This window comes from Macaca thibetana, chromosome 16 (genome assembly GCF_024542745.1).
Source record: "Macaca thibetana thibetana isolate TM-01 chromosome 16, ASM2454274v1, whole genome shotgun sequence".
In the NCBI taxonomy this organism is placed as follows: Eukaryota; Metazoa; Chordata; class Mammalia; order Primates; family Cercopithecidae; genus Macaca; species Macaca thibetana.
Genome location: NC_065593.1, coordinates 50,152,626 through 50,179,028, shown reverse-complemented (window position 1 = coordinate 50,179,028; position 26,403 = coordinate 50,152,626). Strand labels below are relative to the sequence as shown.

The window sequence follows — 26,403 nt, the reverse complement described above, 5'->3', positions numbered from 1 at the left end:
CCCAGTTTCAGGTATTTATTTATTTATTTATAGCAGTGCAAGAACAGATTTGTACACCAGGTTACCCACACCTCTAATTTGCTACAAAGTTTGGGGTTTCCACAATTTTCCCCACTTCAGTTTGGATAATTTCTAGAATGGCTCATGGGATTCAGGAAAACATTTTGCCTACTATTACCAGTTTATTATAAAGGATCCAACTCAAGAGCAGTTAAATGGAAAGGATAAATAGGGCAGGATATGGAGGAACAGGCACAGAACTTCCATGCCCTCTCTGCACATGCCATACTCCCAGTACCTCCACATGTTCATCAACCCAGAAGCTTTCGAAGCCCCATTATTTAAAGCAGTAGTCCCCAACCTTTTTGGCACCAGGCTCTGGTTTTGTGGAAAACAATTTTTCCATAGACCAGGTGGGCGGAATGGTTTTGGGACGATTCAAGCACATTACATTTATTACGTACTTTATTTCTATTATCATTATTACATTGTAATATAAAATGAAATAATTATACAACTCACCATAACATAGAATCAGTGGGAGCCCTGAGTTTGTTTTCCTGAAACTAGACAGTCCCATCTGGGGGTGATGGGAGACAGTGACAGATTATCAGGCATTTAGATTCTCATAAGGAGCCCACAACCTAGATCCCTCACAAGCGCGGTTCACAATAGGGTTCATGCTCCTATGAGAATCTAATGCCACTGCTGATCTGACAGGAGGTGGAGCTCAGACGGAAATACTTGCGCAGCCTCCACTCACCTCTGGCTGTGTGGCCCAGTTCCTTCATACAATTCCCAGGGTCTGGGGACCCCTGACTTAAGGGTTATGTAGGTTTCATGACATAGACATGAGTCTGGCTATTTGTGATTAACTCAATACCCAGCCCCTCTCCCCTCCCCAAAGATTAGGAGATGTGGCTGAAAGTTCTAAGCTTCTAATCAAGCCTTGGTCCTCTGGAGACCAGTCCTCATCCTGAAGCCATTGAGAGGCCACAAGCCATTTCATCAGTATTCAAAAGACACTCTCATCATTAATATATATTTCCCTTTATACCACAGTTATCTAAGAGAAGGTATCAACACACAAAGATTTTTCTGATTGTCTTTTTTATTGTTTAGTTCTAATTGTAACTCTGATCAAGAACATTGTCTTGAAAGAATTTCTAGGCGAGTATCGCTTTCCTCAGTTGGATGCCTTTATGAGAGCTTTCCTTGGAGTAGACACATACAGGCCAGTTAAGGAGATCTCTAGGCACAATTTCCACTTTACCCAGTCCTCAAGTATAAGCAGTGAACTTTTGCAGCTAATGCTCTAATAAAGAAAATCCCTCCTGGCTGGGTGCAGTGGCTCATGCCTGTAATCCCAGCATTTTGGGAGGCCAAGGCAGGCAGATCACCTGAAGTCGGGAGTTCCAGACCAGCCTGACCAACATGGAGAAACCCCGTCTCTACTAAAAATACAAAATTAGCCGGGCGTGGTGGTGCATGCCTGTAGTCCCAGCTACTCAGGAGGCTGAGACAGGAGAATTACTTGAACCCAGGAGGCAGAGGTTACAGTGAGCCAAGATCATGCCATTGTACTCCAGCCTGGGCAACACGAGCGAAACTGTCTCAAAAAAAGAAAAAAAAATGGAAAAGAAGAGAAAAAAAGAAAATCCCTCCTAATTATAATATAAAACACTTTCTAAATCAGAGAAGTAATACATTTAATTACTGGATTGCTAAAAATTAGAGCTGGAAGGGAACCTGAAAAGTGGATAGACCAATATAATAATTTTACAGATGAGGACACGGTAGCTTGGTCGAGAGACATCAACTGTTCTCAAATGTTGTGTTATAGTTCTGGTGGACAGAGGACAAGAGACATGAGACTGATGAAGCTCTCTTCTGAGCCTATCATATAAAATACCATCATATACAATATGATCTTATATAAAATACCATGCCATTCTTTTGCTGTGAAGCTACTATTTAAGCCCTGGATTCCTTGACCAAAGATTTACAGCTTCTCTGACATCAGAGGGCAGCAGGAGGTTGAGGGGTCAACCTTGAAGAGACAGAGCAGGAAGGCCCAGTGTATGGACTTAGCATTGGCAAGAGGCACGGGGGCTGGGCCCTACTGCTCAAGTTATGATCCGGGTTGTTCATGCTTTTGGATTCTCTGAAGAGATGACTACTGTCTGTCTGGTATGAAGAAAGGCACAAAAGGACTTTTTAAGCAGAGTCAATCCTTGAAAACTGTGCTTACTTCAAACTGTCTTGACTGTGGACCCTGGAGGACAAAGCATCCCAACCCCCACAAAGTCGCTCACCCATTATCTTAACTCTCCATAAACTCACAGAATGATCTTCAGGAAACATAGAGAATTGAGTTATTTAGAGATTTGAAAGCACTCACATACAAGAACAAAGCCAGGTGATTTTTCTCCCAGAAGAAAATTTGGCAAAATGGCATGACCAAGCAGATGCTTCCTGGTGGAGAAGAGAAAGCCTTCAAATAGACGCATTTAAGTGAAACCAGGAAGAGAAAGAATGGATGAGGGTGATGGGGAAGGAGAGAAAGTGGTGCAGGAAGAGAAACAGCCACAGAATTGGTGGATTTCTGGGGTGTGACAATGGCACACCCAATCCATCCATGGGTGGTGCTAGATCTACTGGAGTGAGTTCTTGGTCATGTTATTATTGCAAAACCTTTTTTCTTTTCCAAGTAGTTGAGCCTGGCGGTGCCTACAGCAGGCATCAGCTGGAAGCTGGCCCAAACAATGATTCCCTACAGCAAGGTCCCCGGTTGACTCTTGCCTGACCTTTCTACCCTCTTCCCAAACAACATATCCTCTTAACTGCCAAGCCCCGCTCTCCACCAGCACACGCTGAGAATCACTAACCCAGAAGTCGAGCATAAAGATTCAGAAAACAAAACACAACACATAGTAAAAAACTAAAGTAATCAGTGACCCAAGTTGTTCATGAAGACAATCAGGCCATGTTAGTTCTTACTAATTCAAGGAATATTTACTGTCTATCTACTATCTGTCACATTGCAAAGGCATTGCAAAGAGACTGTTCACACATTAAATCTACACTTTCCAATGTGTCCAAAAGAAAGAAAATTGGTGTATTAAAGAGATATCTGCACTCCCATGCTTATTACAGCACTATTCACAATAGCCAAGATTTAGAAGCAACCTAAGCGTCCGTCGACAGTAGAATGGATAAAGAAAAAGTGGCACAGTCGAGGCGCGGTGGCTCACGCCTGTAATCCCAGCACTTTGGGAAGCCAAGGAGGCGGATCATGAGGTCAGGAGTTCAAGATCAGCCTGGCCAATGTGGTGAAACCCCGTCTCTACTAAAAATACAAAAATTAGCTTGGAGTGATGGTGGGCGCCTGTAATCCCAGCTACTCGGGGAGCTGAGGCAGGAGCTGAGGCAGCTTGAACACGGGAGGTGGAGGTTGCAGTGAGCTGAGATCGCGCCATTGCACTCAAGTCTGGGCGACAAGAGTGAAACCTGTCTTAAAAAAAAAAAAAAAAAGTGGCACATATACACAATGGAGTACTATTCAGGCATGAAAAGAATGAGATCCTGTCATTTGCAACAACGTAGATGAAACCGGAGGTCATTATGTTAAGTGAAATAAGCCAAGCACAGAAAGACAAACTGTGTATTCTCACTTACTTGTGGGAGCTAAAAATTAAAACAATTGAACTCATGAAGATAGAGAGTAGCATGATGATTATCAGACGCTAGGAAGGGAAATGGGGGAGGAGGGGGAAAGTGAGGACACTTGATGAGTACAAAAAATAGTTAGAAAAAATGAATAAGACCTAGTATCTCATAGCATAACAGAGTGACTATAATCAATAATAATTTACTTGTATAATTTATAATAACTAAAAATTAGTATAATTGGAATGTTTGTAACACAAAGGATAAGTGCTTGAGGTGATGGGTACCCATTTACCCTGATGGGATATGTACACCTATATCAAAATATCTCATGTACCCCATAAATCTATATACCTACTATGCACCCACAAAAGTTAAAAGTTAAAATTTTTTTAAATATATACTTTCCCTTCTTTTTTACTGTCTGCCACAGAAAGTTTTGTCAACATTCAACAAATACTCTAAACCCAGCAACTTCCCTTAACTACTCTGATCTGACGCTTCTACCTGAAAAACACACAACAGAATATTTTCTCGAATGAACAGAAGATAGAATCCCCAAGTTCTCTTCTCAAATCTGTAAAGATCCATCAGGAGCCATAGGCCATGCATTTCAGTATTTGGTTTTCCTACTAGTCTAAAAACCCGCAATATATTAATCCGAAAAATATTTAAATACTAGTAATCTATCCCACACACACACACACACACACACAAATTGATGGTTATTATCTGCAAATCATTCTGCACTTATTACTGAAATCGTATTCTATAAGGAAATATAGCTTTTATATGATTCTTTACAGGTAAAAATAAACTTCTAATCACAAACTATTCAAAATTTGAACTGGGAGCCCAGACACACCTAAGATTCAATCTGTCTCTCTCTCTCTCTTTTTTTTTTTTTTTTTTTTTTTTTTTTTTGAGATGGAGTCTCACACTGTTGCCCAGGCTGTAGTGCAGTGGCCCAATCACGGCTTCAAGCAATTCTCCTGCTTCAGCCTCCCAAGGAACTGGGATTTAAACGTGCTCTCAGCCAAATGCAAGTCTTTATGAAAACGGAAAGATTACATTTCACAGTTTTAAAAGGGAGAAAAACTCTGTGACTGTTCCTCCCATTGCCAGTATTTGCATACCATTTAATCATTAGGGTTTAGGTTTCTTTGGTTTCATAGCTTTAGGGATGGGCGAGGCAGGATGACCAACACATTATGTGTGGTGCATTTTTTAGCTACTTTAGAAGGGCGTTATAAAAATTACTCCCAGCTTAACAATTTAAAAGTTTGTACACTTTGTACCCCTTGGAGACATGTCACCTTAAATATGAAGAAGAGTAACATCACACTCCTGTGAAAACAGTACAGGGAGAGCACAAAAGCCACATAAGAGCTACATGGTAAAGGGAATCATCACTTATTTAATCACGTGTCCCAATCAAATACAATTTAAGGAAGAATTAAAAGGAGAACATTGTTTAACAAATGATTGAATATAAAGATTAAGGTATGCACATAGTTTAACAGAGACTGGCAAAATAAGGAAAAAATTCTTAAATAAACAAAAGTCAGCTACTTAAGTTTGAAGCTAAGGAGGATACAAAGTATTTCTGGAAGCATTTGTTTTTTAAGACTTTTTTAAAATGGTGGTAAAATACATATAACATAAACATCATCTTAATCATTTATAAGTTTACAGTTCAGTAGTCTTAAATGCACTGACATTGTTGTGCAGCCAATGTCCCAAACTCTTTTCATATTGCAAAACTAAATTCTATGCCCAGTAAGCAACAACTGTCTATCCCCAACCCTTCAACCACTGGCAACTCCCATTCTACTTTCTGTCTCTATGAATTTGACTACTCTAGGCACCTCATAGTACTGGAATTATACAGTATCTGTCTTTCAAAAAGACACTATTAAACCAGTGAAGTGACTGGAAGACATGAATGGAAACAGTCTAAAGTACAAAGGGACAAAAAACCATGAAGCACAAAGGGAACTCAGGAGGGTTCAGAATCTATAAAATCACTCCAATTGTAACACTAGTTATCAGAAGTAGATACAAATCCTCTTTTATCTTTAAAATGAAGGCAGGAAGTATCAGCATCATCTCTTCATTTCTTGAAATGTGACTCAAAAAGGAAGTTACTCTCTTTTTATCAGACTAGAATTCAATCAGAAAGAAAAGCACATTTAAATGATCTGCCTAAAAACTTTTCAGTTTTTCTTAGACATTAGCTACTTGAATAAACATGTTGCTGAGATCTAATAATACTTGCCTGGAAAACCATTATTTATGTTTTTCTTATGAACTATATAAAAACATAATTTTTACAACTTATATGCTTTTTGTATGTTGTACAAAATACAAAAAAAAAAGAAAGCAATAACTTAAAATCACAAACTTCAACAACCTTAAAAAACATGCTGATTGAAATAATCAAAGAGATGGATGCTTAATCAAATCTGAAATTATTGCTGATGTGAAAGCTAATTTCAACTTTTGAGAACAATATGAATAAAAAAGTTACATGATTGATGGGAAATTTTTATTCTCATCATATTAAGTATTTCGATTACATTTGTTAACCTGGAGATATTCTCTGCAAATGTGAAATCATGAAGCAAATTTAATAGAACTACACTTCCAGAGAAAAGTTACCAGTCATCAAAACCTCTGAAAGATTAAAACTGTAATTCTGAAAATTTTTTTGTTTTGCTCCACCTTATTCTTTTTTTTTATGGGTATAGTAAATGCCCCAGGGCTCTGACCTAACTTCAGAGAAGTGTTCAAGAAAAAGAAATTATCCAATTACGGATTACCAAAACTGTAACAAGGATTAAGAAGTGACAGAGAAAAGGAACACCCTCAAAGTGTGTATATATAGGCCAAAAAGGCAGCCTTGAATACATCGTTTGTCATCACCTCTCCTATTCGCCTGGACAAGCTCACGTTTGCAGGAGCACGATGTCTCGCTCGACTCGTGTCTCCTCCTCCAGGGCTGGAGGCAGCAGCTCAGCCAGGGTGTCTGCTGCTGGAAGCAGCTTCAGTGGTGGAAGCAGATGTGGTCTGGGGGGCAGCTCGGCCCGGGGCTTCCGAGGAGGAACCGGCGGCTGTGGCCTGAGTGGGGGGTCTAGCAGTGCTTTCGGGGGCAGCTTTGGAGGGGGCTTTGGTAGCTGCTCAGTAGGGGGTGGTTTTCGGGGAGCTTCAGGCTCTGGGGCAGGATTTGGTGGGGGTTCTAGCTTTGGCGGGGTCTCTGGATTTGGCAGGGGTTCTGGATTCTGTGGGAGTTCTGGATTCAGCAGTGGAGGCTTCTACAGCTATGGTGGTGGTATGGGAGGTGGTGTTGGCAATGGGGGGCTTTTCTCTGGAGGGGAAAAGCAAACCATGCAGAACCTCAATGACCGCTTGGCCAATTACCTAGACAAGGTCAGAGCCCTGGAGGAGGCTAACACTGATCTGGAGAACAAAATCAAGGAGTGGTATGACAAATACGGGCCTGGGTCTGGAGATGGTGGATCTGGAAGAGATTATAGCAAATACTATTCAATAATTGAAGAGCTCAGAAACCAGGTGAGACTCTATCTGTGCCTGAGTTTCTAGTATTTGTGGATCTTTCACTTCTTTTCGGATCATGTACTATAATGAAAATTTTAAGTTAAGAAATTATTTGAAAACATATTTGCTTGTTACACATGCAAAGTGGGACCTGATGTGTCTTAATTATTATAATACTTTATGTGACATTAATTTTCTGTTTCCATCTCAGTTTCAGTATTTCTACATAAGAGGAAAACTTATACAATACCAGGCAGCTAATTATCATTTATATATAAGAATGACAGCAGTGAGTCAACATTAGTTTAATTATTTATGATGAATTCTGACAGACTGACATATTTTATTGTCTTACTAGATTTAAATATTCTTTAGGATGATTTTTCTTCCTAGAAAATCTGGTGCAAACATTACATAAGAATGTAGTAGAATCTAAAATGTTTAGCCACTTTTGTATGGGAAATAAATTTTTAAAGACTTTTTTGGAAGCGAAATACAATTTTTGCACTATTTCCTGAAAAAGTGCATGAGATAATCTAACAAAGTAGCAGAAATATGCAGAGGGCTATATCCTGTAAAACAGGTTCCTGTGCCTAGTCCAATAAATGTGCAAACGGTTATCTTTTTGCAGAAAGTTGTAGTCCTAAATATACCAGCCCCAGATATACAGGTGTCATTACTAAGTAAGTTTGCAAAGCAAGTCACCTTTAAGAGCTAATAACACAGGCCAGGCACTGTGGCTCACACCTGTAATCCCAGCACTTTGGGAGGCTCAGGCCAGCAAATCACTTGAGGTCAGGAATTTGAGATCAGCCTGGCCAACATGGTGAAATCCCATGTCTACTAAAAATACACATACAAAAAAAATTAGCTGGGCATAGTGGCACGCACCTATAATCCCAGCTAATCAGGAGGCTGAGGCGCAAGAATCACTTGAACCTGGGAGGCAGAGATTGCAGTTGAGCCGAGATCTCGCCACTGCACTCCAGCCTGGGCAACAGAGCGAGACTCTATCTCTACACACACACACACAAAAAGAGCTAATAACACAGGCAACATCTACCCTTACAGGTAGGCATGCAGACACAAGGTAAAAATCATTCGTGATTCACTTACTATTAACATCTTTTTTTAGAACATTGCTGCCACTGTTGAAAATGCTGGGATCATTTTGCAGATTGACAATGCCAGATTGGCTGCTGATGACTTCAGATTGAAGTAAGAAACATAAAGACTTGAAAACAAGGGTAATGGGGAAAAAAATAAATTTTATTTCATTTTATAAATATACATATATATATACACACACACACTAGAAGATCATGACCTAAATTTACAAACATCCCAAGGGTAAACTTTAGACCATTATTTCATCAAAAAGAAAAAGAAAAAAGAAGGAGGCAAATTTAGAGCGAGAATTTTATTATAAAAAATGTTTGGCCGGGCGCGGTGGCTCAAGCCTGTAATCCCAGCACTTTGGGAGGCCGAGATGGGCGGATCACGAGGTCAGGAGATCAAGACCATCCTGGCTAATACGGTGAAACCCCGTCTCTACTAAAAAAATACAAAAAAAAAAAAAACTAGCCGGGCGAGGTGGCGGGCGCCTGTGGTCCCAGCTACTCAGGAGGCTGAGGCAGAAGAATGGCGTGAACCCGGGAGGCGGAGCTTGCAGTGAGCTGAGATCCGGCCACTGCACTCCAGCCTGAGCGACAGAGCGAGACTTCGTCTCAAAAAAAAAAAAAAAAAAAAAAAATGTTAGACATGATTAGAATTAATATTACACTGGTATTTTTCTTTATAAGGGAAAATTTCCCAAGAGAAAACTTAGTAACCTTTATTTATGAAAATGCCCACAGGTGAGAAGTTTTTCAATATGTAAGAACGGAAGGTACTCTTTGAAACACGGCCAGGTGAGCTTACAGTACTTTTTGCCTTACTGCTGTCCCTTCCAGGTATGAGAACGAGCTGTGTCTCCGGCAGACCGTGGAGGCTGACATCAATGGCCTGCGGAAAGTCCTGGATGACCTGACTATGACCCGCTCTGACCTGGAGATGCAGATTGAGAGTCTCACCGAGGAGCTGGCCTACCTGAAGAAGAACCACGAGGAGGTAGGAACATGTTCTACATAAATGAATAACTCCCGCTAACATATTTCTCCCCACATGCATTCTATACAAATAAAATTGGCTGGGTGCAGTGGCTCATGCCTGTAGTCTCAGCTACTCTGGAGGCTGAGGCAGGGGGATCCCTCGAGCCCAGGAGTTGGAGGCCACAGTGAGCTATGATCATGCCACTGGATTCCAGCCTGAGCAACAGAGAGATAGTGTGTCTCTAAAAAAGTAAAATAGGCCGGGCACAGTGGCTCATGCCTGTAATCCCAGCACTTTGGGAGGCCAAGGCAGGCAGATCACAAGGTCAGGAGTTTGAGACCAGCCTGACCAAAATGGTGAAACTCCGTCTCTACTAAAAATACAAAAATTAGCGGGGTGTGATAATGCCCAGCTGTTGTGCCTGCAATCCTAGCTACTCAGGAGGCTAAGGCAGGAGAATCGCTTGAACTGGGGAGGCGGAGGTTGCAGTGAGCCGAGATCAAGCCACTGCACTCCAGCCTGGGCGACAGAGCAAGACTCCGTCTCAAAAAAAAAAAAAAAAAAGGAAAATAAACTCAATTTTATCTAAGTGAATTTCCCACACACTATGACCAGGAAACAAAAGTAATCATGAGTAAATTCTATCTAGATTTGATTTTTTTTTTTTTTCCTTTCAGTGTCCTATTTCCAAATTGTTGTCTAGGCACATTTTAGGAAATCATCGCTTTTCTTTTTTTTTTTTTTTGGATTTTTAGTAGAGACGGGATTTCACCGCATTAGCCAGGATGGTCTCGATCTCCTGACCTCGTGATGCGCCCACCTCGGCCTCCCAAAGTGCTGGGATTACAGGCATGAGCCACCACGCCCGGCCTGGGAAGTCATCGCTTTTCTATTTGCATCACGATGGTCTTTTTTCCTTCATGCTAGGAAATGAAGAGTATGCAAGGAAGCTCTGGAGGGGAGGTGACTGTAGAAATGAATGCTGCTCCGGGGACCGACCTGACCAAATTACTGAATGACATGAGGGCGCGGTACGAGGAGCTGGCTGAGCAAAACCGCCGAGAAGCTGAGGAGCAGTTCAATAAGCAGGTACATCCTCTCTGCTGAGAACCCAAGCCAGTAGCCACACACAAGCCGCTTCTGCTCCGTTCACCAGCCTACAACAGCTGCATTATATTTGTATTTAGAGTGCATCACTACAAGCACAAATCTCCACTGATGCTGGGGCAGCCAGTTCTGCCAAGAATGAGATAACAGAACTGAAACGTACCCTGCAAGCCCTGGAAATTGAGCTTCAGTCCCAACTGGCCATGGTATGTGCAAATAGCTTTTCACATTTTCCAACAGGGAGTTAGGCAAGTGCAATTTTCTTTCTTTGCCAAGAGGTTCACTAGGCACATAAATAAGGCGGTGTTAAGGAGAACTGCATTATGATTATAGAAAGCATTAAAAGTTAATGTACTCTATTTCACATAAAAGATTTAGTTTAAAAAGAAGTGCCAACCAAAATTGAAGAGGCAATGATATAACAATATAGGTTATATGGCGAAGCTACACTTCTAGTGCCACATAAAATTGCATTTTAAAAAAATCATCCAATGATTTATTTTCATCATGAATTTTTTATTTGCTTTTTCTCTTAGAAAAGCTCCCTGGAAGGAACCCTGGCTGACACAGAAGCTGGCTACGTGGCTCAGCTGTCAGAAATTCAAACACAGGTCAGTGCCCTGGAGGAGGAGATCTGCCAGATCCGGGGTGAGACTAAATGCCAGAACGCAGAGTACGAGCAACTGCTGGACATCAAGACACGCCTGGAGATGGAGATCGAGACCTACCGCCGCCTGCTCGATGGAGAGGGAGGGTAAACCAAAGTCGTGAACAAACTAAAATGCATACCTTAGTGAATTTATTTTAGAAAACCAAAATGAGACTCAGGGGGTAGACTTGTATATAGAGAGAGTAATAAAATAACAGACACAAGCTGGGTGCAGTGGCTCAGGCCTGTAATCCCAGCACTTTGGGAGGCTGAGGTGGGAGAATCATGTGAGCCCAGGAGTCCAAGACCAGCTTGGGCAACAAAGCAAAACCCCGTCTCTACAAAAAATAATATTTAAAAAATTAGCTGAAGGCTGGCGCAGTGGCTCGTGCCTGTAATCTCAGCACTTTGGGAGGCCAAGGCAGGCAGATCACATGAGGTCAGGAGTTCGAGACCAGCCTGGCCAATATGGTGAAACCCTGTCTCTACTAAAAATACAAAAATTAGCCAGGCGTGGTGGTGCACACCTGTAGTCCCAGCTACTCAGGGGACTGAGGCGGGAGGATCACTTGAACCCAGGAGGTTGAGGCCGCAGTGAGCTGTAATCATGCCACTGTACTCTAGCCTGGGTGACAGAGCGAGACCCTGTCTCAAAAAAAAAAATAGCTGGGCATGGTGGTGCACACCTGTAATCCCAGATACTGGGGAGGCTGAGACAGAAGGATCATTTGAGCCCAGGAGTGCAAGGCTGAACAAGAAAGTAACAGACACAATCCAATTAAAACACATCCAAAGCTTCATCTTGAGGAATCCCCGGGGCGGAGGGTTTCTCCTGCCTTTGCAAACTGCAAAGGAAAACAATTCTTTTTTTTTCTCCAGTGGTTCTAGTTTTGCAGAATTTGATGGTAGAAACTCAGGATCCACAAACATGGGATCCAGGGATCTGGTATCTGGTGACTCAAGATCTGGAAGTTGTTCTGGTCAAGGACGAGGTAGACATTTTTTTTAATGTTGATGATAATTCTGTAATTTAAAAGTAAAGGCATACTTTGCTTGTCATATTAAAAGTGTCTGCTATTGTTTACATAATCTTACCCAGAGAGAACATGTTGAATGCATATGATTGCATTTCTCTTGCTCTGTGTTTCTGTGATAGTTGCCAGACTGACATTGCAATCCCATGATTTTCAGATTCAAGCAAGACTAGAGTGACTAAGACCATCATAGAGGAGTTGGTGGATGGCAAGGTTGTCTCGTCTCAAGTCAGCAGTATTTCTGAGGTGCAAGTTAAATAAGGAACTTCCAGATCAACAAGAGTGTCTTTCAAAGAAAAAAAAAATCAAGGACACAAGTGAAGAAATGGCATCAATCTAGGCATATTTCTGGATAATTTCAGGAAAAGCTTCAGTCCAGAAATGGATGACTAGCCAATTTTTCTGCATCTTCTTCTTTCCTCATTAGAATGCTCTTGAAATAGCTGAATTAACAACTTTGCTCTAATTGTTTCTTTGCTTCAATAAATTTACTTTTGCAAATTAATTTGATTATTACTTACTTTTTAAAAAAGTATTTTACCTAGGAAGGAAGCTATCATTGATGATCTAGCTGCATGACTATATTACTAACATCAGTTCATTGTTTATATCTTCCTGTTGTAACCAAGCGAGTTATAGAGAAAAGCCACACTCTGAGACTAATTCAGGAGTCTTTTTATTGCCAGCGACCGAGAGATGGCCGGAGCTCAAAATTCTCTCAGCCCCGAAGAAGGGGCTAGATTTCTTTTTATACTGTGGTCTAAATAGGGGAGGGGAGTTTAGCTGAAGCAATTTTTACAGGAGCAGAAACAGGCAAACCAATTAACAAAGATTAATTGGTTACAGAAACAGTTACAGAAAAGTAAACAGTTCCAGGTGCAGAGGCTCAAACTCTCACAAAGAGATAATGCAGGGGCTTTGGGTACCATCCCCCAAGTACGTCCCCAGGAACTGCTGATTTAGCTTGCCTCAATATTTTATCAGTAAGTGCATTCCTGGATGTGCTTGGAGTCAGTTTGCACTAGTTATGCCTTTAAGGGAGGGGGGCTGCAAGTGAAAAAACAAAAATGGTGTCTGTCCAGCTCTCTCAGCTAAGAGAGACAATCAGGTTAAAACAAGGTAGGGTATCACATTACATTCTTTATGCAATTCAGATTATAGCCATTTTTTTAATGTGGGCATTTTTAATGGTATTGCACAAGAACTCAGTGGCACAATAGCTGAAATTAGACTACAGTGTCAACAGCTTAGCCCACAAAGAAGGATGCGATTATTTTAATAATCAACTTATAATTAATGTCTAGTTTATATATGTCCATCACTGAGCTCGATATTTTATAAGATAAAAAAGAAACTCATAATCTCCCTCCTACTTCAAAAAGCTCATATTTCAGCAGAGAAGAAAAGCTAAAACACGAAGAAGACAGCAAGCAATAAAAAGCTGTTAATAGTAAAGACTTGATTTCACAATCTGCATCAGAAGTGACATAGGAATCAGACATGTGTGTTTACAGGACATTTAGGACAGTGGTCAAATAAAGAGTCTTGGGAAACAAGATTGGCTGTGTGATATGGCATCTGATTTGCTGAAACCTTGAAAGCCCCAAAGAGAAGAGATCCTCAGGCACTTGTTCCCCTGCCAAATCTAGCCACATCTTTAGCCAAAACCGGCCACTTCGCCAAGCTGGTATTTCTTTTCCCCACTCCCCGCTGCTAAGATCTTATACCCCATTGGTGGTCATAGTCCTATTCTTTCATTTCTACAGTATCCCTGGGGCCACATGGCTTTGTCTTGTCTTGTGTGGGATGATGAAACCTGTTAAGATTGTGTGGGAGGTGGTACGGGCCCCAGGAAGAACCAGGCATAGCACCAACCCAGGATGGCTATGGGCTTTCTCAATCAAGGAATTTAAATGCCCATATCACAAATTAGAGAATCAACCCTACAAGCCAGTCCTCAAGGAAAGAACATAGGATGTGGCCTAAAAAGCCAAATGTAAAGTTATAAAAGGACAAACCTGAACATGTATCTTCCAATATAAAACCAATTAAGAACTGTAAGAGCATATCAAACCTATCATCAAAACAGGTAGTTTTTCATCTTCCGGGCGCATTGAATAAAACATAAAATGAACCTCTGGTACGTTATGACTTCTGCTTAAATAGCTAACCACAGAATAAGGTTCATAGCTAACCACAGAATAAACATTAAACCACTACTCAAAGAAAAAGAGCAATGTTAAGTTGCTCAAGTCAAAGCCGTTTTCCACCATCAAATCATTACAATAAATAAAACCCTGAACGCTTCTTCTCCACTGAAACACTAACAGTACGGACCAGTTCATCCAACCTGGATTCATAGCTCAAGGGCAGAAATGGAAATCCGGTGTAAGCAGCCTGCAGAAGCTAAGCCATCCCGGCCCCATCAGTGAAGCCGCTCTCTGTGGGTCTTCTCAAGCCTAACCTTCGAGCTGTGGATTTTGGCCACCTGAGACCTATGTTCATGGCTAGTATTATCTTCATGTCAAGGCAAAAGTATGGGGCTACTCCGAAAATCATTTCGAGGTGAAAAGCCTCACTCTGTTCTTCCTTGGCATGCGTTACGATGCTGCGTTTGTACCGAATGATTGTTCACAAATATAGAAAACGCCCCATCATAGACACCAGAACACTGAGACACAGTAGAATGTGTTATTAAGGGCATGTTCAATTTTGAAAACTGAAACTATTGAACCATTTTGGATCATAAAACTTATTTAGAGTGCCAAATAAAAAGTTAAGGACACGGTGTTCATATATTATTACTTGCCTTAAAATCATTGTAAAACTCTATAATAGGAATATGTTTATTGTGAGACCCTCAAGTTCAGCTCTCGAGGCAATTTTTTGTTTTGTTTTGTTACAGGGTCTCGCTCTGTTGCCCAGGCTGGAGTGTAGTGGTGCCATCTTGGTTCACGTGCAGTCTCAACCTCCTGGGCTCAAGCAATCCTCCCACCTCAGCCTCCTGAGTAGCTGCAGGCAACCAAGTCCCAGCTAATTTTGTTTATTTTTTGTAGAGATGGAGTTTCACCATGTTGCCCAGGCTGTTCTCAAATTCCTGGGCTCAAGCAGTCCTCCCACCTCGGCCTTCCTCAAAGTGCTGGGGTTATAGGCATGAGCGACTGCACCCAGCCTCAACTTTTGAATGAGAGGAACATGTTTATTTTTTCTGAGAGTGGATTTACTGTTAGAAGAGAGAGCTCATGCCCACATGTACGTGGTCTTTCTTTCTTTTTTTTTTTTTTTTTTTTTTTTTTGAGACAGAGTCTCTCTGATTGCCCAAGCTGGAGTGCAGTGGTGCGATCTTGCCTCCACCTCCCAGGTTCAAGCAGTTCTCCTGCCTCAGCCTCCTGAGTAGCTGGGATTACAGGCACCCACCACCATGCCCGGCTAATTTTTGTATTTTTAGTAGAGACGGGGTTTCACCATGTTGGCCAGGCTGGTCTCGAACTCCTGACCTCGTAATCCGCACACCTCAGCCTCCCAAAGCGCTGGGATTACGGGCGGGCGTAAGCCACTGCGCCCAGCCTCGCACATGGGTTTTCACCCATTGACTTTTGATCCAGAGATTCACAAGGTTGTTTTTTCTTTCTGACCTCAGGGAAGTATACACAAGAATGATGAGAATGGTCGATGTGGCATCCATCCTCACAGAGATTAAAAACAAGAAACAAGGTTCACAGCAGGCAGCTCAGAGGAAACCAGTAAAGTATTTGAAACTCTAAGAAAAGTGGCCTAAACTTGCTGGACGACTTCATGGAATTAGACAGTGTTCACCCACGAGGAGACAAACTGGTGAATACAAACCACCCAAAACGAAGCTCAAGTAATATTATCCACACAACCTCCTCAAGGAACAAAATACTGCAAGTAACAAACCACTTTAAAAACTTTTCAGTGGCTGAGATATGACACTTGGGTAACAGAAAATATTGATCAAGCCCTTCTGAAAACAAAGTACTCATTTGTAATATCAATGTCAATATGAAATGATGAGGCACGAAAGAAGCAAATGTTAATAGTTCAACCACTTTTTTTAAAGTTAGCACTTAAATAGCAGGTAAAGGACAAGCCCGGAGGTATCCTGCATACAAAGCTTGGATTTCCAGAGAGGGGGCATGATGAAGTGATTTGCTGACAGAACCACAAGGAACATGAAGGTACATGCGAGCTTATAACAAAATTGTGATAGGATGTGCATTGCGTGCCTCAGTCACCCAGGCTGCAGTGCAGTGGCGCGATCACCGCTCACTGCTGCCCAGACCTCCTGAGCTCAAGTGATCCTCCCACCTGAGCCCCCTGAGTAGCTGGGACTACAGGTGTGCTCCACCATGCCCAGCTAATTTTTGCATTTTTTGTAGAGATAGGGTTTTGCTGGGATTACAGGAATGGCTCACACCTATAATCTCAGCATTTTGGGAGGCTGAGGTGGGCGGATCACTTGAGCCCGGGAGTTTGAGACCAGCCTGAGTAACATAGTGGGATCCCATCTCAACAAAAAAATACAAAAATTAGCTGGGACTGGTGGCATGTGCCTGTAGTCCCAGTTACTCAGGAGGCTAAGGCAGGAGAATCACTTGAGCCAAGGAGATTGAGGCTGCTGTGAGCTGTGATGGCACGGCTGCACTCCAGCCTGGGTGACAGAGTGAGACCTGGTCTCAAAAAGAAAAAAAAAAATTAGAGAGAGTGTACTGTATGTGGTTCCACTTGTGATGTAAAAGCATTACAATAAATTAATGTCTATAATTAACCTATATAGATGTTTCTATAATAAGTGATGTCAAGCATAATAATTTTTTGAGCAATCCAAATGAGAAAAAATAAGAGGGGAAAAGGAATTTATATTTCGTAAGCACATGTTATGTATATAAATACTTTGTATCTATGTTTATATTTTATTTCACTTAATCCACAAACTCTCTGATGTAGGTATTACCGCTTTCATGTTACAGATGAAGAAAATGAAGCTGAGAGAGGTCATTTATTTAAAGGCACATGGCAAGCAAGTGGAAAAGTTATAAGTTAAAGCCCCATCTCCTAATTCCATGAACTAGAATTCTACTCTACCAAAATAAGTGAAGTTCTGTAGTTTCATATCCTAAACTCACGGAGAGGCCTATTTCTGTGAGAAGTACCCCCCAAAAGTGCTATTTTTTTTTTCATTTTTCCAAAACCGCTTCTCCCTCAACTAAAGTAAACAGGGAGGCTTCAAAAATTTCCAGAACAGTTTTCTATCTGTCTACAGGAGAAATCTGTTGATGTTGGAGACCAGAAGAACCAAAAAAGATACCTATTGGTCTGAGTTCAGATAGAAAGCAAGCTATCACGTGCCCCTGTGGTCACTAAAACTGAAACTGGATTTCAAGTTAAGGGCAAAACCAGGGGAAGACCAGCTTCCTAAGCAGGACAGGAGCATCTCGAAATGAGCTTCATAATCTCACAGTGGTAGCAATTGGAGGAAACTATTTCATTGAAAACCAATTTTTAAAAAATAAAAATAGAGACAGGGTTTCAATATGTTGCCCAGGCTGGTCTCCAACTCCTGGCCTGAAGTGATCCTCCCACCTCAGCCTCCCAAAGTGCTAACATCACAGGCATGAGCCACCATGCCTGGCCAAAAACCAACTTTTTATGTGCAGAAAGTACATATGATATGTAATTCTAAGCAAGAACCATTCTAAAATTTTTATAACAATAAGGTGGGGAGGTGATCCTCTGCAAAGAATTTTATTAAAAAGTTAGCACATGTATTTGGAGAAATGTAATCACATTTCCAAGCATCATCTCTCATCCTTGAAAAACCTCTACTTGTGCAATTCAAAACTGAAATGATTAATGCCCAGAATTTACTGACCTGTGGAAAGAGTTTTATCACAACTATCACAACTTTTGTTAATTAATTCTAACACTTTCATCTTTAGACACACACGCTGCTTTTAGCTTGCAGCTATCTGTAAATAAATTGCTTCGTATGATCTTTATTAATTTTAAATAAATTGCTTCATGTGATTTTTTATTTGTTTGCCTAAGACCAAGACACTAGACTTTTAAATCTCCATGATGGTTTTTATGCAAATGAGGGCTTTGTTACACCGATTCAAGATGAGGTAACTTTGCTTTCCCCACTGGTTGTTCCACACCCAAATTTTCCGTGAAGATTCAATATCATGGCTTATGATTTCTATTACAAACATAGCACCATAAAATTCCCAGAATTTTAAAGAGTTGGGTGGTGACTTTTATACCAGCCTCCCACCCAGAACAGAGATTCTCCCTCAAAGATTATTCTTGGTCTTCAGTCTCTGGCTGAAGGTGCCTGGAACTTGGAAAGATCATGACTTTGTAAGGCAGTCTATTTCATTTAAGAACAGGTGTAATGTTAGAAATGTCTTCGTTTCCAAATCTGTCTCCCTGTGTAACTTCCAGCTCTTTGATTCTGGTGTAGCCCTTTAGAGCTATTTTCAAATGATCATCATGTCTCCTCTTTTCTAGACAAAAATCCTAATTTCTTTAGCCATGCTTCATCTGGCATTGTTTCCATACTCTTCATTATATGGGCCAGGTGTTTTGGATGTAGTTAACGTATTTGCTATTAAATATTCCCTCTAGGATATGACATGCAAAACTAAACAGAAGGGCCAAGAGTTGGGGGAAGATGACCTCTGGGCTTTGTAAATTTTTTAATATTGTCTAACAGCAGCAGCCACATCACATCCACAGCTCTGTTGAGCTGGAACTTTGGCAGAGAAACTTTATTCTTCATCTGATGTTTTCTTTTGTTAATTCACAGAACTTCATTTTTTTATTCACTTATTTTACCAAAGTTTTTCTATCTTACTTATTTGAGGTCATTATGTCAGCCTGAAAGATCTTTAAATACATTTCCTATTCTCTCATTTAACATATTAAATATATTTTGTATCATTAAAAAAAACAAAAGCAACAGAACTAAAATACAAGTAGCATCCACCAGTAGCCCCACACTTGCCAATAACAATATCAGCTTGATATGTAAGTTTCCTAAATTTGTCATTTGAATATTTTTTCTAAGAATAAGTGTTAAGTTGTTTCAATTTTAACAGAAGTGTTAAAAAATGTTTTCTTACTTAATGACTAGGATGTCCGAAGCCATAGGGATAAACTCAGACTCTCTATTAAAGTAAAATGAAGCAAAAGCCATTCAGAGAGAGAACATCAACTCACACCATGTTTGTTTTTACCAAAAACTATTGTCTAACAGCTTTCATTAAAGATTGATTGATTGATGAAAGATAGATAGAAACATCCTCCATCAACCTCTGGGTTTATCTCACTGCACTGACAACAAACATGAAGAAAAATGAATTTGGTACTATAGAAATCATGGGGGGCCAGGTGCAGTGGCCCACTCCTGTAACCCAGCACTTTGGGAGGCCAAGATGGGCGGATCACCTGAGGTCAGGAGTTCGAGACCAGTCTGGCCAACATGCTGAAACTCCACCTCTACTAAAAATACAAAAATTACCCGGGCATGGTGGCGGGCGTCTGCTGGCCCAGCTACTAGGAAGGCTGAGGCAGGAGAACTTGGGAGGCAGAGGTTACAGTGAGCCGAGATCGCTCCATTGCACTCCAGCCTGGGCAACAGCACGAGATTCCGTCTCAAAAAAAATAAAAGAAAAGAAAAGAAATCATGTTTTTGGGTTTTTTTTCCCCATGATTACAAAAGAAACTGCAAAAGGAGCAAGACACACCCACTGCAGAGGTATACAAGAACCTGGAGAAACGTACAAGTTTGCTATTTAATATTAAATCCACCCACAAAACTCTATTATGTTAGTTCCTCCATTCCTCTTCAACTCTCCTGGGCAGGGGAGAGGTAATATACTTTCATAAGATAAGGGGAAAAAGTTAGATATAAATAGTTATTTCAAAATTCCAAGCAGGCTTTAATAAATTTAAATTTTTATTTTCTTAGAATCAATCAAATTCAAGAAAAAAAATAGAAGAATGTCATTTATTTTCATATTATTTTCCTAAATTTTATTCTTAAATACTTCAAATATGTAATATAGAGGATACAGAAATTAAGGATCTGCCCCTTCCAGAAATTGGTTTCTATTACTTCTCCAGAAATTGGTTTCTCCCTAAAATTGGTTTCAAATAACTTCATCTGAAAATAAGTAATATTTATCATATCATTCCAAAGGACTTTGTGTTATAAGCATTGTGCCTATAAAAAGGTATTTTCCTTTATGCAGAAATTCCATAAGGGAAAATACAAGTTTAACTGGACTGATACCATGTAAATATTATCTGCTTTGTCCCTCCAATATGAAATAAATACCTAAAGGCATTTTCTGTGCCTTTTAATAAAAAGACAGTCTATTGAGTTTAACAAATAATTAACAAAATAATAACAGTATTACAGATGTCATTAAAAATATTTAAAACAATTATATCAGAGATGAAACAGCCACATTATAAACTATAAGAGGAATTACTAATTGATGACTCCCTTACCACTCTCTCTGTTGGGCTTTGTAGAGTTAATTTCTTCCATCGAGACATACTCTGCCCCAAAATCTGCTCTATGGCAATTAGATACTGCTCATTGGAAAGAAAGAATTACAGGCAGAAATGTGACTCAGGTGGAGATTTTCTACCAACTTGGGGGGAGGTGGGTGGGATCTTCTCTGGTAAGAAGAAGGATACAATGTAAAATCTAGATGACCATGTCACAGTTTACCTGGACAAGGTTTCAACTGTGGTGCAGGCAAAGAGTACACTTGAATATAAAATCAAAGCATGGAATAAGAAATTTGAGCCCGGGCTAATGATCAAGGAGAAAAACAGGACAACAAGAAGTATTACCAGATAATTACAGAACTTAAAAAAAAGGTAAGACATTTTGTAGACAAAAAAAAAACACACTAAAAATGACAAAATTTGAAAAGATTGGCAACATCCTCCACGTATACCTGTACTTTTCTCAATCTGGCAGATTAAGGAAGAAATTTAACAAGTAACAGAATATACTTTTTAGCTATTTTTTTTCCTAATTTGTTTACTTTTGTATAGTTCATTTTATGGAAACAATTCTAGAAAGTTTCCAAAATACTTAAGAAAAAGTAAACTAAATTTCTTACAGTTCTTTTATTCTCAAAAGCAGAGGTATATGCTATTTTCCATTAAAGGACCATATACATATAAAATTTATTTGAAAGACCTGAAACTGACATGCCTCAACACCAGCATACAGAGGTTCAGAATGCGAGTGTATCAAACACAACTTTTTGTGTCCTGTGTTTCCAGATTTCAGATGCAAACACTGACAATGCAACCTCATGCTACAGACCATCAGCATAAAACTAGCAGCTGTGGACTTCAGACAAAAGTGTGATATAGTTACCCTTAGCAGCATGATGGAAAACATAAGCTATGGAGATAAGCACTAGGTAAGGCCAGGCATGGTGGCTCACGCCTATAATCCCACTTTGGGAGGCCGAGGCACGTGGATCACCTGAGGTCAGGAGTTTGAGACCAGACTGACCAATATGATGAAACCCCATCTCTACTGAAAATACAAAACTTAGCCGGGCATGGTGGCCTACACCTGTAATCCCAGCTACTCGGGAGGCTGAGACAGGAGAATCACTTGAATCCGGAAGACAGAGGTTGCAGTGAGCTGAGACTGCACCTGAGACCGCACCATCGAACTCTAGCCTGGGCAACAAGAGCGAAACTCCGTCTCAATAAATAAATAAATAAACAAATAAATAAATAAATGAATAAATAAAACACTATGTGAAGCCATGCTTCTTTTTACACTGGAATCACAGTTATAAAAGAATATTTTTCTTCTTAGAAATGATAGACTCCTAAAAATAGAAAAATATTTTAGTTAAAAACCTCAGGGAAGCACATTATTTACAAGAATGCTGTGATGATTCTATGTCCAAAGGAACCACTACTTAATTTTGTTTCATAAGTAAGAATTTCTAGTTGGGTATATTTCAAGTGAGGTTTCTGAAAAGAACCAGCATGTGTTTCTGAGGATTCTTTAATTTAACTCCCTACTCTATGTGTGTGTAGAAGGCCCCAACACACAAGAGGCCAACAACGTATGGTCACTGTGTTCCAAGAAATAAAAATGCTGAAAAGGTTCTTCCCCAAAGCTTGCAGCATTTTATATGGTGTGCCATCATACCGCCAAAAATGGGGAAAGTTAATAGCAAATTATATTAACAATAAGTGAGGAACAGAAAAATTGGCATTTCTATAATAATATTTAATGAAATATTTAAAATGCAGCCTGATATTAGTAATACAAACCTAATGACCACTGAAAGCATTAGAAACTTTTTCCAGATTTGAGATTGAACTGACCCTGCACTATAGCGTCAGGCTGACATCAACAGTCTGCACCAAGTCCGGAATGACGTGACTTTGTCCAAGATGATCTAGAAATGCAGATTGAAACTCTGGCAGAGGAGTTCACTCATCTCAAAAAGAACCAGGAAGAGGTATGTGCCCATACACCACATCGTAACTTTCCTCTTTCTTACATAATTCCTGCCTTCAATTTGAGTCTGATGAGGTGAAGGAAAATTCTAATAAATGAAGTTATTCTCTTACCATAATGGCTGAATTCCTTGAGCGAGGGTTGTTTCCAGTTCCGGAAATTAAAGGCCGGCCAGCTGTTGCAGGCTCCGAGTTGCGGGTGGAACGGGTCAGCCCACCTGGAGCTGTTCTAACACTGCTCCTCATGACATGAGAATGCACTATGAAGTCATGGCCAACCACGATCACCAAGATGCTGAAATTAGATTCAACAATGAAGTAAACAAAAAACACAGCCAAGGTCAGGAAATCTAGGACAACTTCGCTTCGCTGATAAATGACTCTGTTTTTATTTTGGTATTTCAGAGAAGAGTGCGGCAACAGCAGGTTGCCGCTGCTGCACCCAGTTCGGCTAAGACTGAGACGAATGTACAGGAGCCAGCATTGTAGGCCCTGGAGATTGAACTACAGTCTACAGTAGACTTGGTACAAGAAAATCTCTCGCTGGATGGGGCCCAGCGGCGGTGGCTCACGCCTTTAATCCCAGCACTTTGGGAAGCCAAGGCGGGCAGATCACCTGAGGTCAGGAGCTTGAGACCAGCCTGACCAACATGGAGACACCCCATTTCTACTAAAAAAATACAAAATTAGCCGGACATGGTGGTGCATACCTGTAATCCCAGCTACTCGAGAGGCTGAGGCAGGAGAATTGCTTGAACCTGGGAGGCAGAGGCTGCAGTGAGCCAAGATCACGCCACTGCACTCTAGCCTGGCCAACAAGAGCAAAACTCCATCTCAAAAAAAAAAAAAAAATCTTTCCCTGGGTGAAAACACCATAAACCAATTGCCCACACAAACAATTGCATGATTTCACATAAATTCTCAGCAATATGTTTCCAAAACATGATATTCCCTAATAAAGGGGTTTTTTTAGGACTCTTAAGAAAAAGCCAAAATCTTGGGCTTTTCTAATTAGTAACTTGGGCAGGAAAATTTCCATTTAATGTATGAAAAACACCTGAAACAAAATGATTAACTGCACATGTCGGGCCCTACTTTGCAAACACCACAGCCACTGAATTAGCTGAGATACCGCAAATGTCAGCATAAACTTGCTGTTAGGGAAATGTTGGCCCACGTTCAGAATGAGATCACTGTTTCTCTCTGCAGGTAGGTGATTAGGCAGGGCTCCCGACTGAAAGCTTAAAAGAATTAATCTAGATTAAATTCCTGCATGTAGGTCAGCTAGGATTTCATTAAATATCAAGAAGTATATATGCTCCTTTTTAAGGAGATTTAATACATTTAAACGTGAATAACAGGCTGGGCGCTATGGCTCACATCTATAATCCCAGCACTTTGGGAGGCCGAGGCGGGCAGATCACCTGAGGTCGGGAGTTCAAGAACAGCCTGACCACCACGGCAAAACCCTGTCTCTACTAAAAACACAAAAATGACCTGGGTATGGTGGTGATGCCTGTAATCCCAGCTACTCGGGAGGCTGAGGCAGGAAAATCGCTTGAACCCAGGAGGTGGAGGTTGCAGTGAACTGAGATTGCGCCAATGCACTCCAGCCTGGGCAACAGAGCAAGACTCTGTCTCAAAGAATAAATAAATAAATAAACTTGAATAACAATGTGTCACTTTTAAAATAAATTTTTCACTTGTACTTAAAAATAGGAGCGTTCATAAGAATTTATTAAGTGTCCAATGTTTCAGGAGCAGCAAAATAGGAACGTGGATAGCAGCAGTGTCTTTATCTTCTGAGAATTACACTTTAGCCATAGGGAAACTTTGATTAAACTAATCATACATAAGGAAGTTGCTGTATTTTTCATTGACCTGGTAGGCCTGAGCCTCAGTCTCGGGTTGTCTCAAAGCTCACCGTGTAACCTTAGATAAGTCATTCCTCTAAAAGTATCTCTCTCTAGGCCTCATTTTTTTCTGCAAAGCAGGGGAGTTGGTGATTACTAAGGTACCTATCGTCTAGCTCTAAAATCTATGACTCTGCAAATAGAAATTGTTTGAATTTAAAAAAAAAAAATTCAGAGTGGCAGAATTAATGTTACAGGGAATTAAAATTAGATCAGATTCACCCTAATTCAAGCAGTTTCCTGAAACTTTTGAAATGCATAACATCCAAATGTCAGGTTTTAAGGCAGAGTGTCTCAACCTTGGCACTATAGACATTTTCGGTTGGATAATTCCTGGAGAGCTGTCCTGCGGGTGGCAGGAAGTTTATGGCCTCTCCCTAGTAGGTACCAGTAGTATGCCTCCCTCTTATTATGTCAGCCAAAAATGTCTCCAGATATTGCCAAATGAGGGTGGAAGGGAGGCACAAAATTGCCTGAAAATCACTGTTCTACCTTAAGAAAGGAGGATTTTCCTTCACCATAGGGATGCACTAGGTACACAAGACAGGCAGCCTGAGATACTCTCCTTCTGGTTCAATCAAAACCTCACCGTCTTAAAACACGGCATCTGTGTAGATTACCTCTGTTTTACCTGAAAGAGAAGAAGTTAGAAGATGAGACAGTAACATCCATCCAGTGTATATTCCCTTCCTGCAGAGTGAACAGGAAAACTTTCTGATGCTAATCTACCCAAATGACTCTTTATTTCATCTCTTCTCTTGGGAAAACTTCACTCCACTCTCAGAAAACAGCCCTCAAAGCCAAGCTGACTGAATCAAAGGCCAAGCGCCAGCCTCAGATAGAGGTTAGTGCCTGGAGACCCAGCTCCTTCAAGGGCGTCGCAAGACCAAGGGCCAGAGCCAGGCTAAACGCAGCTGCTGAAGGTCAAGGCGTGCCTGGAGAATGAAGCTGAGACCAACCACTGCCTGCTCACGGGGCACACTGGCGTGCAAAAAGCTGTGGATGTGGTAAAGAAGGAGAGTGGTTAGGACTGGGGCACGTATAGGTCTCAATGACTCCTATTTACCTTTTTAACCACAACAAGGACATACAACCAGGGCTGAACAACCTCCACAGGGTTCATTCAGTAAGGATAATTTTTTTTTTTAATTTTTTTTAGACAGTCTTACTCTGTCACCCAGGCTGGAGTGCAGTGGTGTGATCTCCGCTCACTATAACCTCTGCCTCCCGGGTTCAAGTGATTCTTGTGCCTCAGCCTCCCAAGTAGGGTCCCTCCCAAGTAGCTGGAACCAAAGGTGCACACTACCACACCCAGCTGATTTTTTGTATTTTTAGTAGAGGCAGGGTTCCACCATGTTGGCCAGGGTGGTCTCAAACTCCTGACCTCAAGTGATCCACCCGCCTTGGCCTCCCAAAGTGCTGGGATTACAGGTGTGAGCCACCAGTAAGGACAATTTTCGAGGCCCCATTCCAGCTCTAGGAAAGCACTGACCAAGGCCTCAGTTTATGAACCCAGGCCCCAGTCCATGCATTACTACTGGCGACAAGGTGCTCCACAAATGTTTGCCCACCTGAATTGAAATTTAGGCGGCACTGTTGTTCTGCCAGACCGCCTATGGAAACAAGTATATTATATCCAACATATGAGATGCTAAATAGTCATTTGGGGTGGTGTAATTCAAAAACAGAACAAATAAAACACAGAAAAAGCTAAAATTCAATGACTTCAACATAGAGCTTTTTAAAAAAATCTCAGATATTACAATTTTTATGATACCTACAGCAATCAAAACCAGAGTATAAGACTATCCTATTTTTCTTGTCAGTCATAAGTTTGAAACGG

The 26,403-nt window shown here is 40.8% G+C and overlaps 2 protein-coding genes across 2 annotated transcripts in view; one reads left to right on the top strand and one right to left on the bottom strand.

Annotated features, from left to right (window-relative positions):
• The window catches only part of LOC126938621 (eukaryotic translation initiation factor 1), a 1,120,764-nt gene that overhangs the window by 902,677 nt on the left and 191,684 nt on the right, over positions 1–26,403 (bottom strand). The window lies entirely within an intron of this gene.
• Positions 6,584–12,613, top strand: KRT24 (keratin 24). Its single transcript, XM_050762694.1, has 8 exons — positions 6,584–7,242; positions 8,363–8,445; positions 9,180–9,336; positions 10,246–10,407; positions 10,506–10,631; positions 10,962–11,179; positions 11,954–12,066; positions 12,266–12,613. The coding sequence occupies exons 1-8, from the start codon at positions 6,637–6,639 to the stop codon at positions 12,367–12,369; spliced, it is 1,569 nt and encodes a 522-aa protein (XP_050618651.1). The 5' UTR covers positions 6,584–6,636; the 3' UTR covers positions 12,370–12,613.